The 18,960-nt window shown below is 40.0% G+C and overlaps 1 protein-coding gene across 2 annotated transcripts in view; it reads left to right on the top strand.

Annotated features, from left to right (window-relative positions):
* Nucleotides 1-18,741, top strand: part of POLE2 (DNA polymerase epsilon 2, accessory subunit) — a 21,004-nt gene extending 2,263 nt beyond the window's left edge. Inside the window, exons 2-19 of one of the 2 annotated variants that reach the window (XM_026056151.1) lie at nucleotides 654-754; nucleotides 2,975-3,050; nucleotides 4,052-4,129; nucleotides 5,327-5,420; nucleotides 6,702-6,776; nucleotides 7,977-8,060; nucleotides 8,645-8,701; nucleotides 9,111-9,159; nucleotides 10,168-10,240; nucleotides 10,840-11,012; nucleotides 13,073-13,162; nucleotides 13,359-13,413; nucleotides 14,616-14,675; nucleotides 14,772-14,849; nucleotides 15,315-15,423; nucleotides 17,271-17,447; nucleotides 17,651-17,718; nucleotides 18,656-18,741. In XM_026056151.1, the coding sequence (XP_025911936.1) occupies nucleotides 654-754; nucleotides 2,975-3,050; nucleotides 4,052-4,129; nucleotides 5,327-5,420; nucleotides 6,702-6,776; nucleotides 7,977-8,060; nucleotides 8,645-8,701; nucleotides 9,111-9,159; nucleotides 10,168-10,240; nucleotides 10,840-11,012; nucleotides 13,073-13,162; nucleotides 13,359-13,413; nucleotides 14,616-14,675; nucleotides 14,772-14,849; nucleotides 15,315-15,423; nucleotides 17,271-17,447; nucleotides 17,651-17,718; nucleotides 18,656-18,674 (1,516 nt within the window). In that variant the 3' untranslated portion in view covers nucleotides 18,675-18,741. Of the gene's footprint in view, nucleotides 1-653; nucleotides 755-2,974; nucleotides 3,051-4,051; nucleotides 4,130-5,326; nucleotides 5,421-6,701; nucleotides 6,777-7,976; nucleotides 8,061-8,644; nucleotides 8,702-9,110; nucleotides 9,160-10,167; nucleotides 10,241-10,839; nucleotides 11,013-13,072; nucleotides 13,163-13,358; nucleotides 13,414-14,615; nucleotides 14,676-14,771; nucleotides 14,850-15,314; nucleotides 15,424-17,270; nucleotides 17,448-17,650; nucleotides 17,719-18,655 lie in introns of those variants that run through there. The other variant, XM_026056152.1, reaches the window with a different exon arrangement.
* The last annotated feature ends 219 nt before the right edge of the window (nucleotides 18,742-18,960 follow it).

Raw genomic sequence — 18,960 nt, 5'->3', positions numbered from 1 at the left:
ATATCGGTCCCGGTCTGTTGCTGGCGCCGGGGGGACGTGATTATTCTGCCCCCCCCCCCCCATGCAGGGCTCCCGCCGCGCCAAGGCCGCTGCCCACCGAAACGCGGGTTTTGGCTGGCCCATGCGTGACGCCGATCGCAAAATCGTTGTCTCTAACCGCTGCTCTGCGGTCTAAGGGCGAGGGAAGCAAGGAATTCCTAGTTCTCGCTTYGCGTGTTGCCCTAATTCTCATTTTTATTTGTGTTTATTTGCCTAGAGAAGGATAGGCCCGGGGTGGGGGGGAGGATCTAATTTCAGTCTTCTAGACCTAAAAGATGGTTGTAAAGAAGATGGAGGTGCTACCCAAGGATGCACAGGGTCAGGACAAGAGGCAACAGGCACAAGTTGGAAAAAAAACAACAACCCAAACTATTCACTGTAAGAACAATGAAACATGGGTTGAGTGGAGAAGTGGGATCTCCCTCACTGAGGGAGATCTGACACATTCTGGAGGGAGATCTGAAACGTTTGAGCCCTGGGTAACATCCCTTAAGGCCCTGCTTCCAACAGAAGGTTGGACCACATGATCCCACAGGTCCCTTCCAGTGCATCGTTTGTATAAACTTTAGTGAATATTAATTGCTTCTTGAGCTAACTTTCTTCATTCAAATTAGGGATGCTATTAACTATCTTACTGAAGCTCTTCAGTCCATCAATGAAGTAGAGCTTGAAGATGTAATTGAAAACATCATTGATGCCGTTGAAAAACAGCCTTGTAAGTAAACAGTTTTTTTCCTAAGCTTGCTAACTTTATCTTGCCCTTACAATGTTATTTAGACAAAGACAGAGCTGCTGGCAGCTTATGCGCTAAGGTGTCGTTCTAATCTGCCAGACTGATCATGATAAATGTATTTGTGGACTTTTTGTGGTGCTAAATACTGAAGTTTGCCGTGTCGGCAAAAGGCAGTATAATTTTGCCATTTAAAAAGTTGGCAGCTTGGTACCTCCTGACTTTTCCACGAGCAGCAAAATTCTTCAATGCCAGCTCAGAACAGCACCTAACTGAGTTTGTATGGGCCTCTTTGCATCTGAAACTATCATTTTAAGTATTAAAATAAACCAAAGAAATCATGAGAAATTACTTTAGGTGATATTCAGCAGTCCAGATCCAGAAAAGGGATAAGGTTGTTGACAGCTATAATCCTGGGAGCTTAGCTGTGACTGTAAGAAGACGGAAACCTGAACAGTTACTTATCTCAGTTCAGAGATCACTGCCCTCGCAGCCGAGTGGAGTGGCAGATGCAAGTGCACCAGTGTAACAGCCCAGCATATTAATTTAAACCAACCGTGGATGGAGTTTAACCAACACCTGGATTTCCTCTGAAGCAGTAAGGCAAACGTCGATGCTCTGTTATACCAACCTGATCTTATGGCAGTAACACTGGGCAGAAGGTGCTGATAACAGTTGGGGCACTGTRGCACTGGAGAAGCTGTACCTGCTTGGTGTGTGAGACATTGTCAGAGTCCATAGATGAGTAAGTCCAAAAGTGCAATCCAGAAAACTCTTGGAAAATCCATAAATACATGAGAAACTTATGAGAAATGTCCCTACTCCTGAGTGCAAGGTGCTCAGAACATACCTGACAGCCAGACAGCACAAAATGTATGAGCTGTAGCACTTTTAGTTAAAGCACGTGACCGAAGAAGGTAGCGCTGATACCTGGCCTATATGTGTGTTTACAGATCAGAACCCATGAGAACTAGGAAACCTGGGCTCAGTTTAATTTTCCGGCTGAGAAGATTCAAATCCATAAAAGTGTGATCTAAATACGAGGCCTTAGATGAATTGGGGAAACCTTTCAGCCTATCCTGTCTAAACTGAATTAGATCGAGGGTGGACATGTGCTTGCCATGTATGTAGTTTAACTAGAGCACCCAGTAGAGAGGTTAGGATGGCTTTAGGTTCGTACACTAGCCTTGGGAAAACAGCTGATCGCTGATCAAACAGAGAGTCAAAACAGTGTAGAGAGCTGGTCCTGATCCAGCGTAAAGCCTAGTGGTACAAATTAACTCATCAACATTTTTGAGCAAATTCAAACCAGTACAAGAAGTTCTAGGACCAATATGGTTGCAGTTAGTGTACTCTCTGACACTAGCCTTTGTCCAAGGTGGGATTTTGTGCTATAAATTCCAGTCTTGTACAGCTAACTGCAGGGAGTTGTTTGAGAAGAAGGTAGACGTACAATTCAGATGTTCTGGTCCCTGCTGTGATTCCTTCTAGCTCACATAGTGCCCTTTTTGCTTTGCTATTCAGCACTATCTTTCGGAAATTCTTGTTTTAAGTCCCATGCCTTGGATAGGGAACTCCGGTGCTGATTTTTGCGTACTGATTTCTGCTCCAGGAGCCCAGCAGTTGGGCTTGGCAACACTGACTGTCACTAAGCCAAGTCCTTCTGTGAATCTGTGCATTGGTCTTCCCTTCAAATTCAGTGAAACATAGGTATTTAGAAAATGTTTTTGAATTTCAGTGATCAGTTTAACATCCATGAAGACAGCAATGTGCCTATCTCCAAGATTGTGTTAAACTGTTTGAATACTTATTTATGACAGCAATCTGTGTGATAATGTTCTGGAACAAAATTAACCTCCAGAATGTGAAAGTTCACATCTAACACTTTTGTAGTATATTTGGCAGCTTTACATAAACTATAATTATCTTGTTCTCCATGTTTAGTGAATTAATGATGGGCACAATATGTGTGTGGGTTATTTTTTTTTGAGATGTATCCTTCTGGTAAGGGGATTAAGTATCTGTTTGTAAAAAATTGATAGAGAAAACAGTACGTGTCATTAGCTTATAGAAAATATGGTTATTTGTGTAATATATTCCTCTTAGGTGACTGAACCATTTTTGTAAAATATTGAGACCTACATACTTTCTTACTTACCGCTTTTCATAGGCTGCAATTTTAATCTTTTGAAATGTTCTTTTCAGTGTCATCTAATATGATTGAACAATCCACAGTGGAAGCAGCCGTCCAAGAATGTAGCCAAGCATTAGATGAAACTGTGTACGGTGACATTATTTTTTATATGATGTTTATGGGAGTTRGTATGCATTCCCTTATTTCTTCTAGGGAAATAAATGTCAGGCATTTTCTGCAGCGCTACGCATGCAGTAATTGCTTTGTGCTTTTGTCTTCCTGATACTGCCTTTTGAAGGTTAGTAATGTTCCTTCTTAGAAAATTTGTTCTCATGGATAGGCCTGTAGGGGATTCTAAATATAATGCTGACATTCTGGAATTAAAATGCTATGGTTGTGTGTTACATATGATACAAGCTGAATAATAACCCATAAAATGAACCAATAGCCATGTTTTAGAGAGAACTTTTACTTCTGCGCATTTCTTTATTTCCTTTTCTCCAGATCAAACTCATATAACATTATTTTTCTGTCTTTCATAAGATACCTCTTTTCTGAAAGCRCTTGGGAGACTTTTCCTCCAGGGTGCTTGGTTCTGCCTTTTGCATAGCAGGGTTGTTTTTTGAAAACCATGATTGATTTTTCACTCTTTGATAACTAAGCAGAGAGCAATTATTTGAGCTTCTGAGAGCTTTATTTGTGATTGTAATGAATGCATTTTCTTTAATGTTTACTTTGTGTATTGACGTTGTAATGCAAATTGTGAAGATAAATGGTTTATTAAGCGTGTCAATTAGATACTGTGATCCCACAGCTCCTCAGTGTGAAGCACATTTGGTTTTGACTTTTCTCAAAGTTGTTGGAATCTTTGCAGTGCAGACAGCTTGAGTGTGACTTTCTTTGTGTCACTTCATATATGTAATGTATTTTAAGCCTCAAAAGTGAAATCTGTGTGCACAGTTTCTAAAGTTTCTCTTTCTTTGAGTTAGAAGGTGCTATAATAGCCAATAGGTAAAGTGAAGAGGGAAAAAGGGTAATAGCACACAGTGATAGTGAATAAAATCAATACTGTTTGATTCAGGTGTTTTGTTTTCTTAGTGTTTGTTTTTTCTACTTCAAATAATGCTGTAAATGTATTTTGATTTCAGAGAAAATGTTTTCAGCATTATTGGGGCCTTCGATATTCCACGTTATATTTATAACTCAGAAAGAAAGAAGTTTTTACCGTAAGTCTCACGTATTTTTTCAGCTACTTGTTTATTTTTTTAAAGTCTCTATTTCTATATGTTTAAATGTCTGTTTTCTAATCTTTCCCTCTTGGGTCTCCTCTTTTGAGCCTTGTGTGAGAAAGTGAGATAATTTTGTTTCATACTCTCTAAAGAGCCAGGCAGGCTCTGTGATAAATGATGGCTCATAAATAAATGTGCCATTGGGTTTTCCCTAGTCCAACAGCTTGAAGCCCAAACACGCCATCTATTTCTCCTGTGGCAGTGTATTCTGTGGTGCCTGTGATGTTACTGGCTCTGAAACGTAGGTGTTTATCAGATAAAAAATGTTTAGACCATATTTATGCTATTTAATGACTAAAAGAGACAGTAAGGCTAAGGACATACACCAATAAGTTTTGTGTTTGCTTTCTTTCTATTTGGCTGTTTAATTTTTTTAATAAATTTGGTCTGTCGGTTGCCTGTATTTATTTCTCAGACTGTAGCTTACAGCTCCCAGAAGTCCCGGGGCTTTCTAAAGAGAGTTACAGAATGTTTAAAAAAAAGTTAAGTTAGCAGCTACAGGCGATTCCATAGTTGGAGAAAGGGAGAAGTAGCTGCAAGTAYTGGCTGTAAATATTTTGCTAGCTAAAGAATTTACCTTTAACAGCAAGCAGCCCAGACAAAGATGCTGAGCCACAAAGAGGCTGTGCTTTCAAAAAGCTTAGCTGAGGAATGGATTGCGGTTCGTTGTGAAGGGCTGCACCTATGCAACTTGTTTTCTAGCATTGGTTCATGATTCTGCTGGCCCAGCGAAAGCATTCTGTGTTTTTGCAGTAAGAATTTAATTCCAATGTCACTCTCTAGCTTTCTAGGCTATCAGAAGCAGAGAACTCCATGAAGACAGTGCGCTAACCGAGAGGAAGAAAATATTTTTGGTCATAGCTACTTAAAAGACATAACCACTTAAAACACTGATTTCTACCCAGTCCCATTCAGGTGGAARGATRAATCTTGAGGACTGTGAGTTAGAGGGAAATGAAATGGATGTARCCTTCAGAACGAATAAACACAGCATCACTAGCAGAAATCTTCCTTTCTGAATAAATAAATTATGCAGCAGTACTGTAGCTTTTGGAACTTCCTACAACTTTTAGATTAACAAATCATTACTGGGTATGTAACCTATCTATCATGATTTTGCTAAACTTCTTGCAGTCTGTCGATGACCAACATTCCTGTACCCAATTTATTTGGAACTGCCAGAGATAAAGCAGAGTTATTTCGTGAACGCTACTCCATCTTACAACAGGTCAGAAAAAGTTTTGCTTTGTTTCACAAGAGACAAGAACAAAATGCTATTCTTTTATGTTCTTAGACAATGTTAATGTTAAATGTTTGGCAGGCGTTTGTGCTAACTGCTGGTGTCGGTTGGCTCATCCACAGGACGGGTCGTGCGCCGTGCCGGCGGGTACCGCGCAGAGCTAACTGCGGGTGCACAGCCCCTGACCCAAGCCGTGGGTGAAGCACCCGCGTGCACCCGGGCGGTGGCCGCAGCTTTTTGGCCGCGCGTGGTGGGCTCCGAGCTGCCTGCGTGAGCTGCTCGTCCCTTGGACCACGGGGAAGTTGCACGCCCACAGTCAGACACCTGGGAGCAGCAGCAACTCCCTCTCTACGTGCAGTTGGGATTTGCTGCCACTAGTAGTGCGTGTATGGAAATTTGGGAATATCTACCCTAGGAGGACCAGCTGACGATTAACTAAAGACCCTTTAGTCAGTACAAACAGTGATCAGAATTAGTGAAACCTGCTGATATTGGCATGCTCCCGTCRGTTTCTGTGAATGGCACGTGGAGATGCCAACAGAACGTACCGGGATCCCGAGGCCTCCTCTTTTCCTAGACGATATTGTGCTATTGCACCTCTTTATCTGACAGTTTTATATGGGCTCTCTGTGGTAGAGGTTTTGTGTTTGGTTATCGTGTTTATTCCTTTCAGACCTCCAGAAAAGTGAAGGTTCAAGTCACTCGGTGGGTGAGGGCTGCCAATGTCATTGATTACTGCTCATGTTATATGGACCGAGAGCGATGTGTCTGCTCCAAGAGGAGGCTTTCAGACTGCATAAAAAACATTGAAAGAAGTGAAAACTTCTATAGCGCGTTTTTTTTCATACTCTCTGCAGTTTATGTGTTAAAGTGTTGCYTACTCCTGTTATTTTAAAAAAAGTGCTTATTTTGATACACTCTGCCCTGAAGAGATTACCAGCTCTTTTCCGCATACTTAGCAGTTAACACAGTATACCTTCCCTTGCTCTCTTCTTCCTTCCTTCCGAACTGTCAGAAACAACTTTTGAAACAATTACAGATGCACTGTTATCCTTTGGGCTTAGTTTTATTGTGCAGTATTATTGATAATCTATTTCTTAGAAACAAATCCTAGCCAAAAGAACTGATCATGCTCAACAAATCAAAAGTTGATGGATAAAACAGAGTAAGAGGACTTGAAAAAGCATTTTGTATAGTGGCTATAATGAACTGTCTTTTTGACAGCGCTTCTTTTTTTTAAACTGATTACTTCAATTTTGGTTTCTGCAGAGGACGCATAGACATGAGTTGTTTACTCCTTCAGTAGTCGTTGTTCATCCTGATGACAGTAGGAGCAAATTCCAGGTAAAAAAAAAATCTTTTTTTTTCCTCAGAGGGAATTGTACCAGGAGTTATACTTTAATGCAGTAATAGTTCTTCAGTGACAACTTATTTTTACATCCAGTGTGGGTAATCAATGCAAATTAGTTATTTTCTGTCATTTTTAGTCGGAGTGTCAAAAATGCGGTTATTGGCTCAGATCGGCATGGTGACCAAGGCGCTCAAAAGCAGCTATAAAGTCCACAAGAACTGTGGCTTCCTGAGGCAGAAGTGCAAGAGCTGATCACCTTACCACGCTTTGCTTCCCTTTGTTTGGGGATATTTTTTCCCCGCTTCTTTCTTTCATAAGCACTAAATTCACAAACGTAGAACTGAATAAGGTCATGACTTTAGTCTGCTCTGTTCCCATCGCAGCTTTCTCAGATGGTCTCTCCATATTATATAATTATTATACGTTAAAAAAGACTCTGTGCGTGTGTTTGTCACTGGGTACGAAGTGACCGCTTTTGCTTTGCTCAACTTGCTTGTTCCCAGCCTACTGTCATGTAGAAAAAAACAACTGATCTTAGCTGAGCTGAGCTTGCATCTCCATCCAGACTTTATAGGCATCTTTCCCTCTGGACTGCTTCCCGTCCTCCCTATCAGCACTGGCATACGTATTGTTTATGCTGGCATTGTAAGAGGATTGTCTCTCTCAACTCCAACTCGACAGCCAAAATAAGTTTGTCCGGGAACGGCAGACAGCCCGTTATGTTGTATCACCTGCCCTTACCCTGGAGTGTCCCTTGTCGTCCGGCTGAGCTTCTTCAGTAGAAGTCATTGGTGTTACTGGGTGAACGCGGGCTGGCCTTGTGGTTCGGATTGGATCCTCCTGAGGAGCCTGCGTTATTACAATTGACGTTCTTATGCAAGAGCAGAATTTACCACTGTTGTTTTCAGTTTTAATCCACTTGCAAGCAAAAAAAAACCCCCACAATGAATATTTACTTGCTGAGCAGTTCTTTATGCTAGCAGCCATTAGTGGAAATCTTTTCCAAAACTCTGCTACATTTGACATTCAGAAATGTATCCCTGATTTTTCTAGTAAGCCTGAATAGTGCCATAGCTCATTTGTGCATTTATGTGAAAATATGCACTGTGCAGTGCTCTTTCTTGCTTAAGAATAGATATATGGAGAGTTTGATTGAATTATTTAATTACTTAATTCTTTGCCTTTGATTCCAGCTTAAAACCATAGAAACTCTATTGGGCAATACAGCTAAAGTGGGGGAAGTGATTGTCCTTGGGATGATAACTCAGCTCAAGGAGGTAGGTTGCTTTTTACTGGGGGATATCTAGGTCACCGTACTTTCCGCATTATAATATATTAGCAAATAGGGTGGTTTAAATTTCTCATCACTTTATCCTGTTCATATAAGTTGATGGCCAGACCTCTATCAGTGGCCAATGGTTTGAGATCCGTTCCCTAAAAAGAGACTTTTTCACGAGCTGTCGATGCTAGTGCGTAAGGGAACATACTTTACTCTTCAGAGTGCAGAATTTTGTAATGCTTCATGTCAGTAACCGGAACCAGTTACATTTTCTAGCCATACCTCAGTTTTGAACCCTGGAGCCTCCAGAACATTTTTTGGACTTGCCATTGCATTTGACCATGATTGTAGAGGAGAGGTGCACTAGCAATCAAAATTGCAGCCTATCTAAGGGAAGCTGCTAAAATACAGTTATTATAAACTGCATCGTTTTTCGTTCTGCCACTCTGCTCTGAGCTTGTAATAGTAAACACTTGGCTAAACCATTTCTAGATGCTGATTGATAGATTCTTCTGATTAAAATATTTATGTGTTTGGATGTGTTTTACTTTATTAATTCAAAATTTTTTTCCTTTTTTTTAGGGGAAATTTTTCCTAGAAGATCCTACAGGAGTCGTCCAGCTAGACCTTAGTAAAGCAATATCCTTTATTTGTGATTTAAAACTTGAAGAAATGTTCTATAGACCTGGAGCATTTCAGATTGAACGAATAAATAATTAAATATTTACCTTTTTTGAATAGAAAATTGCAGCCCCATCTTTTTTTTTTTTTCTTTTGCAAATTACTGGGTTGCTGCAGCTCAGTGCCCTTTCACAGAGACCGCTAGGACAAGGTTAGTGTTCCTTCTAGTGGAAGCAGAGCGTGTACCTGTTTCTGTGCTGTTCATGAGCTTACAGCTCAGCTCCCAGGTGATCGCCTGACTCTTAAGACAGCCTATGAACTTTCAGTATTGTCCAAATGTAGTACACCACCAGCTGGAAAATAAATTTCAGAGAACTAATTTCAGAGTCCAGATCTAAGAATAATATATTTCTTAACTGTTCCGTACCAGTTTCACAGTGGTTTATATACTGAATCATGCTTTGTTTTGGCAGAAGGTAAAGCAGAATATTTTTCCTAATTTGTAATAAGTTATTCTGTTCTTGGACTGTAGCTGCAATTACATGTCTGCTAGATTTGGCTAAAGAGACAAGTCTCACATTGGTGAGGCTTGTCCCTGACCTGGATTTGTGACTGAGATTTTGGGCACGAAAATTGGATATTTTCCTGCTCTGTCGTTATCTCGTGGGCTCTGGAGGCAGACACAGAGCCCTGCGAAATTCTGTGGTTTTCAGTGATGTCAGTGGGATCTGAGCATCTGTAGCAGCTTCGAGGATTGGCCTCAGCCTGGCTACAACATGCCTGGAGATGTGGCTGGATTAGGAAGACAGACTAGAATAACTGAACCGTACGATTTAACAATCTGAAAATGCTGCTTTTTGGTGGCAAAGCTTCAGTCCTTCAGAGTCTTTGATGAGACTTCTCATTAAGATGATGTAAGAGCCTACAGTTTCGGAGTCTTGGGTGTGTTTTAGCAAAATGATGGATGGTGATGTTTGTAGGATTTTACTCTATGCAGTATGCATAATCCCAGCTTATTTTCTAATAATGTATCTTGTGTTTAAAATTTGTGAAATAAACTAAATAGAAGTTAAGAGGAAGAATGGTAGTAGGGACAAGTATCACTCTATGACTTTAACAGAAGGAACAGCTCTTGAGAAAGGATGCAGTTTGATGTAGACTTTGTTCAAGGCAAGGCCCGTGAAAATGGTTCCTGTTCCCCTACATTCTCCTTCAGCTGGATTGAAATGGTTGTTTGTGTAGCTGTACAGTAAAACCACTCTAAGAAACGATTGGGGTGAAAAATAGCGAAGTTTCTTGCTCAGCCTGTTTTGCAGCCAGAGAATTCCCTGGTCCGGTTCACCACCAGACGCTGGTGCTGTCACGAGAGAGGGATTGATGGAGGCTGGGACTAGCTAGACTAGCTGCCAACCCTCTGACTAATGTCTRGGACATGATGTTATTAGAAAAACTAAAGGGTATTTTGTTGTTGAAAAATGTCTTAGGTTGGTATGAAGATGAAGTTTTTCATGTGAACGCTTTTGGATTTCCGCCTACTGAGCCTTCTGCTGCCACTAGGTATAAACCTGACTTTTGCCAGCCTCACTCTATGTATTTTGTTATGACTTTCAAGTAATAGCATTATTATTTTTTAATTTCTGTGACATTAAATATGCTAATATTTGCCTCACCAAACGCTTCAAGATAAATACACTGTTAAGAAGATAGGCAATGCTGTGACTCGCCAGTCCACTTGGACTGTAGCTAAAGCCCATAGTCTTAGCAGAAAAAACCCTCCCAAAGGCCACTGGGTTCTGCATATTATTAATAATTGTGATATATGCCATTTTGAGTTGCAAGACTAGGCAACTATTATATGGAAATAAGAAAAAGGGATGCATATGTTGCTCAAGGAATGGATATGGGAGAGAACATGGGATAAATACTATCCTGAGATGATCTGTTAAATTATGGCAGGGCAGCCCCTGTGTTTTATACCTGGATGACTGCCATTCCTCTTCATTGGTTTCTCCGTGAAACACCAAATGATTAGTGATACCATCTGAGCTATCTTTCATCATAATAATAATAATCAAAATGGTTCAAATGAGCCATAATCAAAACTAGTAATGATTTGGGAAGCAAACAGAATTAACCTAAACATTTTAATAATGTAGAGCCTACTATGGAAATATRAACTTCTTTGGAGGGCCGTCTTCAGCTTCAGTAAAGGCTTCTGCAAAACTGAAACAGCTGGAGGATGAAAATGAAGATGCCATGTTCGTGTTCGTTTCCGATGTATGGCTGGACCAAGCAGAAGTACTAGAAAAGCTTCACACAATGTTTTCAGGTAGGTGCGAACGGCTCTGTCCTCGTGCCCTGCTGTGGCCGGGTGTTCCCGTCCCCTCCCTGGCCTGGGCTGAGAACTGGGCTGCGTGGTGAGCCAGTTCAGCAAACCATCCCAGCAGGACACAAACCGCCTTGCTGGAGAATTAACTTTAGGCTGGTTTGGCTTTCTGAGCTGTTTGTCGTGCGGTCGCTCACATGAGCACCGCTATCCACGCAGGAGAGGCTGGGCAGCGTACAACTGAGAGCAGGAGCGCTCCTTTTAGCAGCAGCTAAGTGTTAGGCCGACTTTATCGTCAAACTATGATCTAAACGTGCTCTTTTGCGAAATAATGGTTTGCGTGCCTTTTCACATACTTTTAAACAAAAGAGTCAGGCAACAGTTTTCAAGAGTCCTGGTGTTACTATGTTGTTTTCTTCTGACGAAGTTCCCTTTGGAGAAAGCTAGAATAAGCCCAGCTGTTGCTTTTTTTTTTATAGGACCCCACTGAACGCAAGCCCAAAGCCACTGAAGTCTCACTCTTTTAGCAATAGCTTTTGCATTTCATGGCTGCTATTACATTCCTTTTGCATCTCTCTGTAACGGTTTTAAAAATTGTGTTATATTATATTTTTGCAAACTGACACTTCCTTTTCATAAATCAGTTAGTACCATATTGTTTTGGACAGTAGCCATTTTATGTGATGTGACAAGAATGTTTCACTTATTTATGGAAGTTCTTCCTAGGCTTGGTTTAAAGAAAACTTCTTACTTCATTAGAGATCAGCTCTCTCTCTTGAATGCTTTCTGGTTTTACCAATGAAACCTTGTTGTGATTTATTCTTAAAATATGAGCTGTTTCTTCCACACATCACTACATTAGTAATGTTGACAGCATTTGGATAGCAAGCGTCTGTGAGATCTGTGAATTGCTTCTTTGTATTCCAGAACACTTGGAACAGCTTGTCCTGTCAGTCCTAGGTAGAAAGCGTGAGAGGGTGGCTGCTTTAAAAAGAAAACAAACAAAAAACCCTAAAATTAAGGGTGAAAAACTGCTACTCGCTTAAAGAAAATTGGACACAAATTATTGCACTAGTAGAGAAGTTACAAAACCAATTCACCGTCTTGACAAAAGTTGGCAAGATCCTTGAAGCCAACTGAACCTGACCTAAGATTGCAGACGTTGAAGTAACAAGGAGACCTTGGTCGGTGAGGTTAAACTGAACTGTGAGGATGCACATATTACACTTACTATTCCAAGACAGTGTTGTTTTTTTTTTATAGAGAAGTAATAAACTTCACAATTTCAGACTAAAAATAATAGCTGAGAGTAATAGCAAGGAGAAGGAACATTGATTAGCCATTTCTCTGGTATAAATAATTCTGTCCCATAAGTCAACTGAACTGAAAAACAATGAAGTAAATCTAAGTCTGGGACAGCTATTAGGGACCTGGAATGTAACTTGGAGCATGAGATGAATGCCCGAGTAAATATTTGTATGTTTGTTTTAGAGATGGGGACTGGGTTTCTTTTTTTACTTTTTGCTGTAAAGCATGTGTTTCTATGCGATTAGTAGTATTTTGAGGATTCATCAGATTCTTAAAATGCTCAGGCAACTCTAGTTACTGTTGCTTTATAATCCTAAAGACTGAATTAAGCGCTAGAAGAGCCCTTGAACTGGAATGATGGATGGAGTTTGATAATAATCCCACTTSCTACCCACTTGCTATTTTTCTCTTTAAGGAAAGAGTGTGTCTTTAAATTGTGTTATTTATAATTGTACTTGGTGTAATTATATGACCGGGTCAGTAGTTAGCTGGATACACGCGGACAGTGTTGGAACTGGGCCTGTAGCTGTTCCTGCAGATAACGGAGGGCTCCCTCGGAGTGAGATCTGTGCATTGCCATCACCCTTCTTAAGCTCACTAAAGCCTGTGTGAAGAAGCTGGTTCAGCTGCATTAACAGCAGCAGAGCTTGAAGTGCTGTTCCAGTTTCTGCCTTTCACGAAATGGGCTGGAGGCTGAATGATGAAAGATACTGAAGTGGATGGATGTTACACTCACAGATACTCTGTTTTCGCAGGTTATTCCTCTGCACCTCCAACCTGCTTTTTCTTCTGTGGAAATTTTTCGTCTGCACCCTATGGAAAAAATCAAATTCAGTCACTGAAAGGTAGGGAAGCCTTTGTAGTCAGACACATACAGTATATTAAAATAGTGATGGCAAAGCAATTTAAGAGAGCAGAAAATAAACCCATATTTTCTGAGTAACACATTTTTGATGTATTAAAATACACAGGTGATTCATGTAATGTGTGTTTATTGTCTAACCAGGTGTTGTATCATAGATTTTTTTTTTCTGACTCTAGGTTCTTTGAAGGCGCTCGCAGATATAATATGTGAATATCCCAGCATTCATAAAAGGTATGCAGCAAAATGCTATGAAATGGGAAAGTTGTTTATTTTGTGAAAAGCTTTAATTGAATTACTTTAAGAAACGAACAGATCTCGTGTTCCCCAATTATTGTGAGCCAGCTATGATCAGATAGCAAGCTAGTCTTGTAACAGGCTGATAAGATTATTTTGGGAGCAGTGTAAGGTTTTGATTATATCTAGAATACCTTGGTAATGCAAGCAGCTATTGAATGAGCAAAGGTGAAGCTGTCGATCTCTGGAGCATTTTCCATGTGCATTATACCTGGCCCCTGATTCCCAAAAAGTGCTATTTAGGGGAGCCTTTGTTTTTCTGCAGCTCCCTTGAAATCCACAGGTTCAGCCTGTGCAGGGCCCCTTTATAAACTAACGTTCAAGTGTTCATGCTGCTAGGAGCAACTACAGGCTTTCAAACTCTACCAGCCCCAGCAGATGTCATCTGAAACGCTGACCAGACATGGAGCCACCTCCTTTCTGCCTTCCCGTGATTGCATACGCGGTTCTCCACAGCCGTTAGTTTGAGAACTAACCAAAGCAACACAATCCTGCAAAGGAATCTTGTATTCAAACCTCCTTGCATCCCTGCTCTGTGGAAGCCCCATTGCAGGCCTGGAGGACTATACCATTCCTATAGGAGTCTGAATATACGAAGGAAAGACAGGGAGACAGCCAGGCTTATCCTTTCTGGCTTCCGACACTGCAAATTCCTAACAGCAGCTCCTAAGCAGAGCTGGTTAATCAGGCGGTCCCCTCCAGCAGGCATGGCCAACCCATGGCTCTTGGATTCTCTGGGAGCTCTAAGCAAGCGTCTCCTGGGCCGATCCCGTCGTGCATCACCGCGGGGCTCTCTTGGTGCACGCTGCTGGGTAATCTGGGTTTCACGTATGGGATCAYGGAGCCTGTTACTGCTGAGTCCTGAGCCAAGCTGCACTTTCGGTCCTCCTTCCTTCCCACAGTCAAGCTTCCTTTCACGCTGAGCAGTTTCTAGAGTTCCTCCACTTCTTTAGTGAGGAATGGATATGTACCTTATGCTTTAGCTGTGATTTATGCGGTTCAAAGGTTAGGAAGAGCTCTCATCCCTCCTCCGGAATAGGTTATTTACATGCGTCTGTGGAGTAATGGCAGTATATGACCTATACTTGGATACTTCTAGAATTGTTTTAAATAAAAGCGATATGTTGAACTTTTTACAGCAGCCGATTCGTGTTCGTTCCTGGCCCTGAAGACCCCGGTCCTGGTTCTATTTTACCACGGTGAGTTTGCTGCACTATTTTTTCAAATTTTAAGATACTGAGTTAAATAGTTAAGATAAGAGTCTTAGCTGCTTTATCTGTTGCTATTTATTTTAGACCTCCTCTGGCTGAAAATATCACTCATGAATTCAGACAGTTGGTGCCATTTTCATTTTTCACCACAAATCCTTGCAGGTAACAGTCTAACTTGCTGCTCTTGTTCATGCTCTTTTACTGAATGACTAATTTGTGTGTAGATATAATGGTCTTAAATTTTCCAAATTATTTTAATTCCTCACTTGCATTAATTGTAACTGGTTTTAAATACATGAATACATGAATACATTAGTGATGAAAATTCATATACTTTCCTATTTTAATTTACTATGAAATAAAATAGTCTATGCATATACTTTTAATAAGATGGTTTGGAAGTAGTGCTAAAAGTTTGATAAAAGAGTATAAAAAACCTGCTCAAGTGCATCATGTTTTTCTGAATCTGGAGGGAATGAAGGGAAGATGGGAAAGTAGTATTTTAATTGAAATGTACTTTTTCATTTTGCTGTAAATTAGAGGGAGAAGATCAGCTTTCTAACACAGATCCTCATCTTTTAGCGTTTCATTCCAATTCATTTCACTTCATTAATGTTTGCCATTTAGGATTCAATATTGCACACAAGAAATAATTATCTTCCGTGAAGATTTGGTAAACAAAATGTGCAGAAACTGTGTCCGCTTCCCCAGCAACAACATGGATATTCCTAACCATGTAAGTGAGTTGTGTTCAGCACTTCTTGCTAAGATCTCTTTGACTTTTTCTGTTGATCAGCTGGTCTGAATCTAGGGTGCTCTGGGCTGCATACTCCTTTAATACACACTCCTTCGCAAAGTCTTGTAAGAATAACCAAGTTTGATAAAAGAATTGTAAAGAGAGATCCAGAAATGTAGTATTATTACTTCCATTTACATCTTCATAGTAAAATAACTGAAACTATGATACTGACTGATGGTGTTGATTCATTCCGACTGTCCCACTGCAGGCGCCCTTGAACTCAGAACTTCCTAGCAGCTGACTGTTGGTGGGTATGCAGCAGCAATGAACGTTGTACCAAGAAACATTGATTCCTAAAGGGAAGATTTAGCACAAATTACCTTTTGAGTCTTGATCAATTAACCAGTGACATTTGCAGTAAAGCAGCATGTCACTTTTTTGAAAGGTCATCTGCTTCCTCTGACTTCTCACTTGAAGTCTTAATCCTGCTTTTGATTCATCTCCGCAGCACGTTGAGTTATGAGTCTGGTTAATGAATGCACAGCAGGAGTTGATAGGACTTACTGATAGAATCGAATCCGAGCGATTGGGCAGTGCTGGCTCACTGCAGTGACTGAGTCTCTTTCTATTTGTTTTACAGTTTGTTTGGTTTTGACTTGGTAACTTCCTCTTAACTCTTTCTTCCTCGTCTCCATCACAGTAGTGCTGCTTTTTTTGTGAGCGTGGGGAACCCGTGTGTGGGTACCGATGCCCCTGTTCCCTGTGTGCGTGTGTTTGCACACGTGCATGTATACACCAGAAGCCTTCACTCCTCTACTCATGCAGGAGTGTCCTTCTCACGTTAGGAGAGGAAGGAATCATGAAGAAAACTTAGAATTACTTATTGCAACACTTACTTCCAGTATCAGTAGCTAGAGCTATTGGGCTGCTTTTGCATACTTTAGTTTTCCTCTGCCTTTTCTGCCTCTATCATTAATGATTTAATTATACCATCAGTGTAAAAAGATGAATGGGAGAGTAATTCCTAATGTCTTTAGGCTTCCTGCAGGGTTAGTGGAATAAGTGGGCATATGCTTTGTGCCTCATTCTCCTTTCACCACTAGACCTTTTCACCAAGTTGCTGTAGTGATTTTGACCCTTTTAGGGAAATGGGACCCATTTGCACCTACATGACTGATTAGAGGTAATAAAAGTTTTCAAGGGGCCTGAGCGGAGAGCTTCAAGAGCCAAGATACCTTGGCTGGAATCTGCTGGATGAAGGGAGTTTCTGGGGACYGGCTGGCGTCTGGAGCAGACAGACTGCCAGAACTCCCGGAAGAACAGACAAGGGAATGGAAATCTCTAGGGAATTGGAAGTGCTAGTTCAGGGGAAAAGCTGGGTTTAAGTGTGGACCTTGTGGTGAACTGTTATTGTGAGGAAATAAAATAGAAGCCCTGAGAAAGAAAACACAAAACTTATGGCAGTGTTGGTACTTCCCGGGTTTGAGGAACACGTAAGCAGATTTTTTGGTTTGTTGGAGAGTCTGATCARTGGAATAGCTGGGATATAATTTATTCAGATTGCCATTAGGTGAAATAAAAAATTGCGACTTTAAAACATTGCCTGTTTGGTTGCAGAAAGGACTTTGTATAAGAAACAAACAGCAGCTGACTGTTGCAGGACAGCTGCTGCTTTATTCTAAAAATCATTAATAATCAGAGGGAGGGAAACGCATTAAAAATATTAATATGACCAGGAACAACACTTCATTATTAACAGGGCTTTGGTATCTGCAGTTGTGGCAGGAATGAGTTTGGTTTGTAGAAGATGGTTCAGACTAACTAAATGTATTTTTATCTTGCAGTTTGTAAAGACTATATTATCACAAGGACATCTGACGCCACTTCCGCTGTACGTTAGCCCGGTGTACTGGGCCTACGACTACTCCTTGAGGGTGTATCCTGTGCCAGATATGCTCGTGATTGCAGATAAATACGACCCATTCACTGTCACCAATACTGACTGCCTTTGCATAAATCCTGTAAGATTTTCTTACTTTTTACCAAAATAAGATTGTACCAGATTTCTATAAATATCATTTAATTTACAGAGTGGAATTATTTAAATATTAGGAAAATTAGTGAGTGGTCAACTGCCAAAGGGAGTGCAGCTACGTTTTAAGCGTGTGTTTTACTATTTGTATGGTATTTTCCTTATACAAGTGTGGTGTATTTTTCTTTACAGGGTTCATTTCCAAGGAGTGGTTTTTCATTCAAGGTGTTCTACCCCTCCAACAAGACAGTTGAAGACAGGTAAATATGTTCAGTTTCTTGTTTAAAGGAAATATTTTTTTATTTGTTGACTTTCTAATTCTCAGGAGGAACACAGAAAATCAATTATATAAATAGAGTGAATGTTCTAGCACCTAACATAGGCTGTTATGCTTCATACATATGCAGTGTAAGAAATCCAGATGCCTAGAATTAATAATAAATAAATTTAGAAATAATAAATTAGATATAATAAATAATACATTTAGAAATTGCAGTCAAATAATAATGTGATGAGAAGCATGATCCAAAAATCCAAAAGTAAAAGGCAAGATTTACTGTACTATATGCTGTTCAACAACTGAGACCCAACTGGGAAATGAATTTGATTCTGGAGGAAATGTTTGTTACTTGGGTTAATTACACTCGGGGACAATTCTTGGTTCATTTTATGATTATAGTCAAGCCAACAAGACACTTYAATGCTTTGATTTCTATGCTAAATCTGTGCTGATTCATTCCAACTGTGGTCTTCCAATGACTGAAAAAAAAGATCAACTGCAACATAAATAAGAATATCAAAGGGTTTTACAACTGTGATGAAAATTTGCCTCAGTTTGCCTGAGTTTGTAGTCATCATGGTGGAACCCAATGGGAAAAGTGTAAATTTATCTTCTCTGTCTCTCTGATTCAGTTTCATGGCTTGTTATAGAAGCTGTGTTTTTTTTTAAATAGGTATATAACACCCCAATATAAGGGAATTGATAATAGATACTGATAATACCCATGTGACCTTTACTGGAATATAGGAAATATCATATCACAAAGCTTTGCTGTGGTATTTAAGATGAAGTCTTAAATAAGTCTTTAAATAGTTTAAAAAATCATCAAGTCTTTCATATATCAAGAAATGGAATCGTGTTATTTATTGTGTACTATTTAAAAAAAACTAAATTTTTTTTTTGTTTGGTATTTTCAGCAAGCTCCAGGGTCTCTGAATTTCTGCAAGACTGCAAAAAAAGAATCAAGCATTTGCAAAGTTACTGTAGTGCTCATTTTAGATGGATTGATTTTATTATGTATTACTGATTGTTCAGAATAAATGTCAAAGCTAAAACCGGTATATTTTGTAAATAAATGCATTTTTACAGGTAAAGATGCTGGTGTTAGCTTTTTCGATAAAATGCAGAGGGGCAGCGAAGGTTGATTTGAACAGCATAATAGAAAGACGGCAACTGAGAATCAAAATCAAATAGGAAGTATTTTTTTTTAAGAAGTTAAAAT

Source organism: Apteryx rowi, unplaced genomic scaffold (assembly GCF_003343035.1).
Source record: "Apteryx rowi isolate R43461 unplaced genomic scaffold, aptRow1 scaffold_13, whole genome shotgun sequence".
Classification (NCBI taxonomy): domain Eukaryota; kingdom Metazoa; phylum Chordata; class Aves; order Apterygiformes; family Apterygidae; genus Apteryx; species Apteryx rowi.
This window is presented reverse-complemented; position numbering and strand designations above follow the sequence as displayed.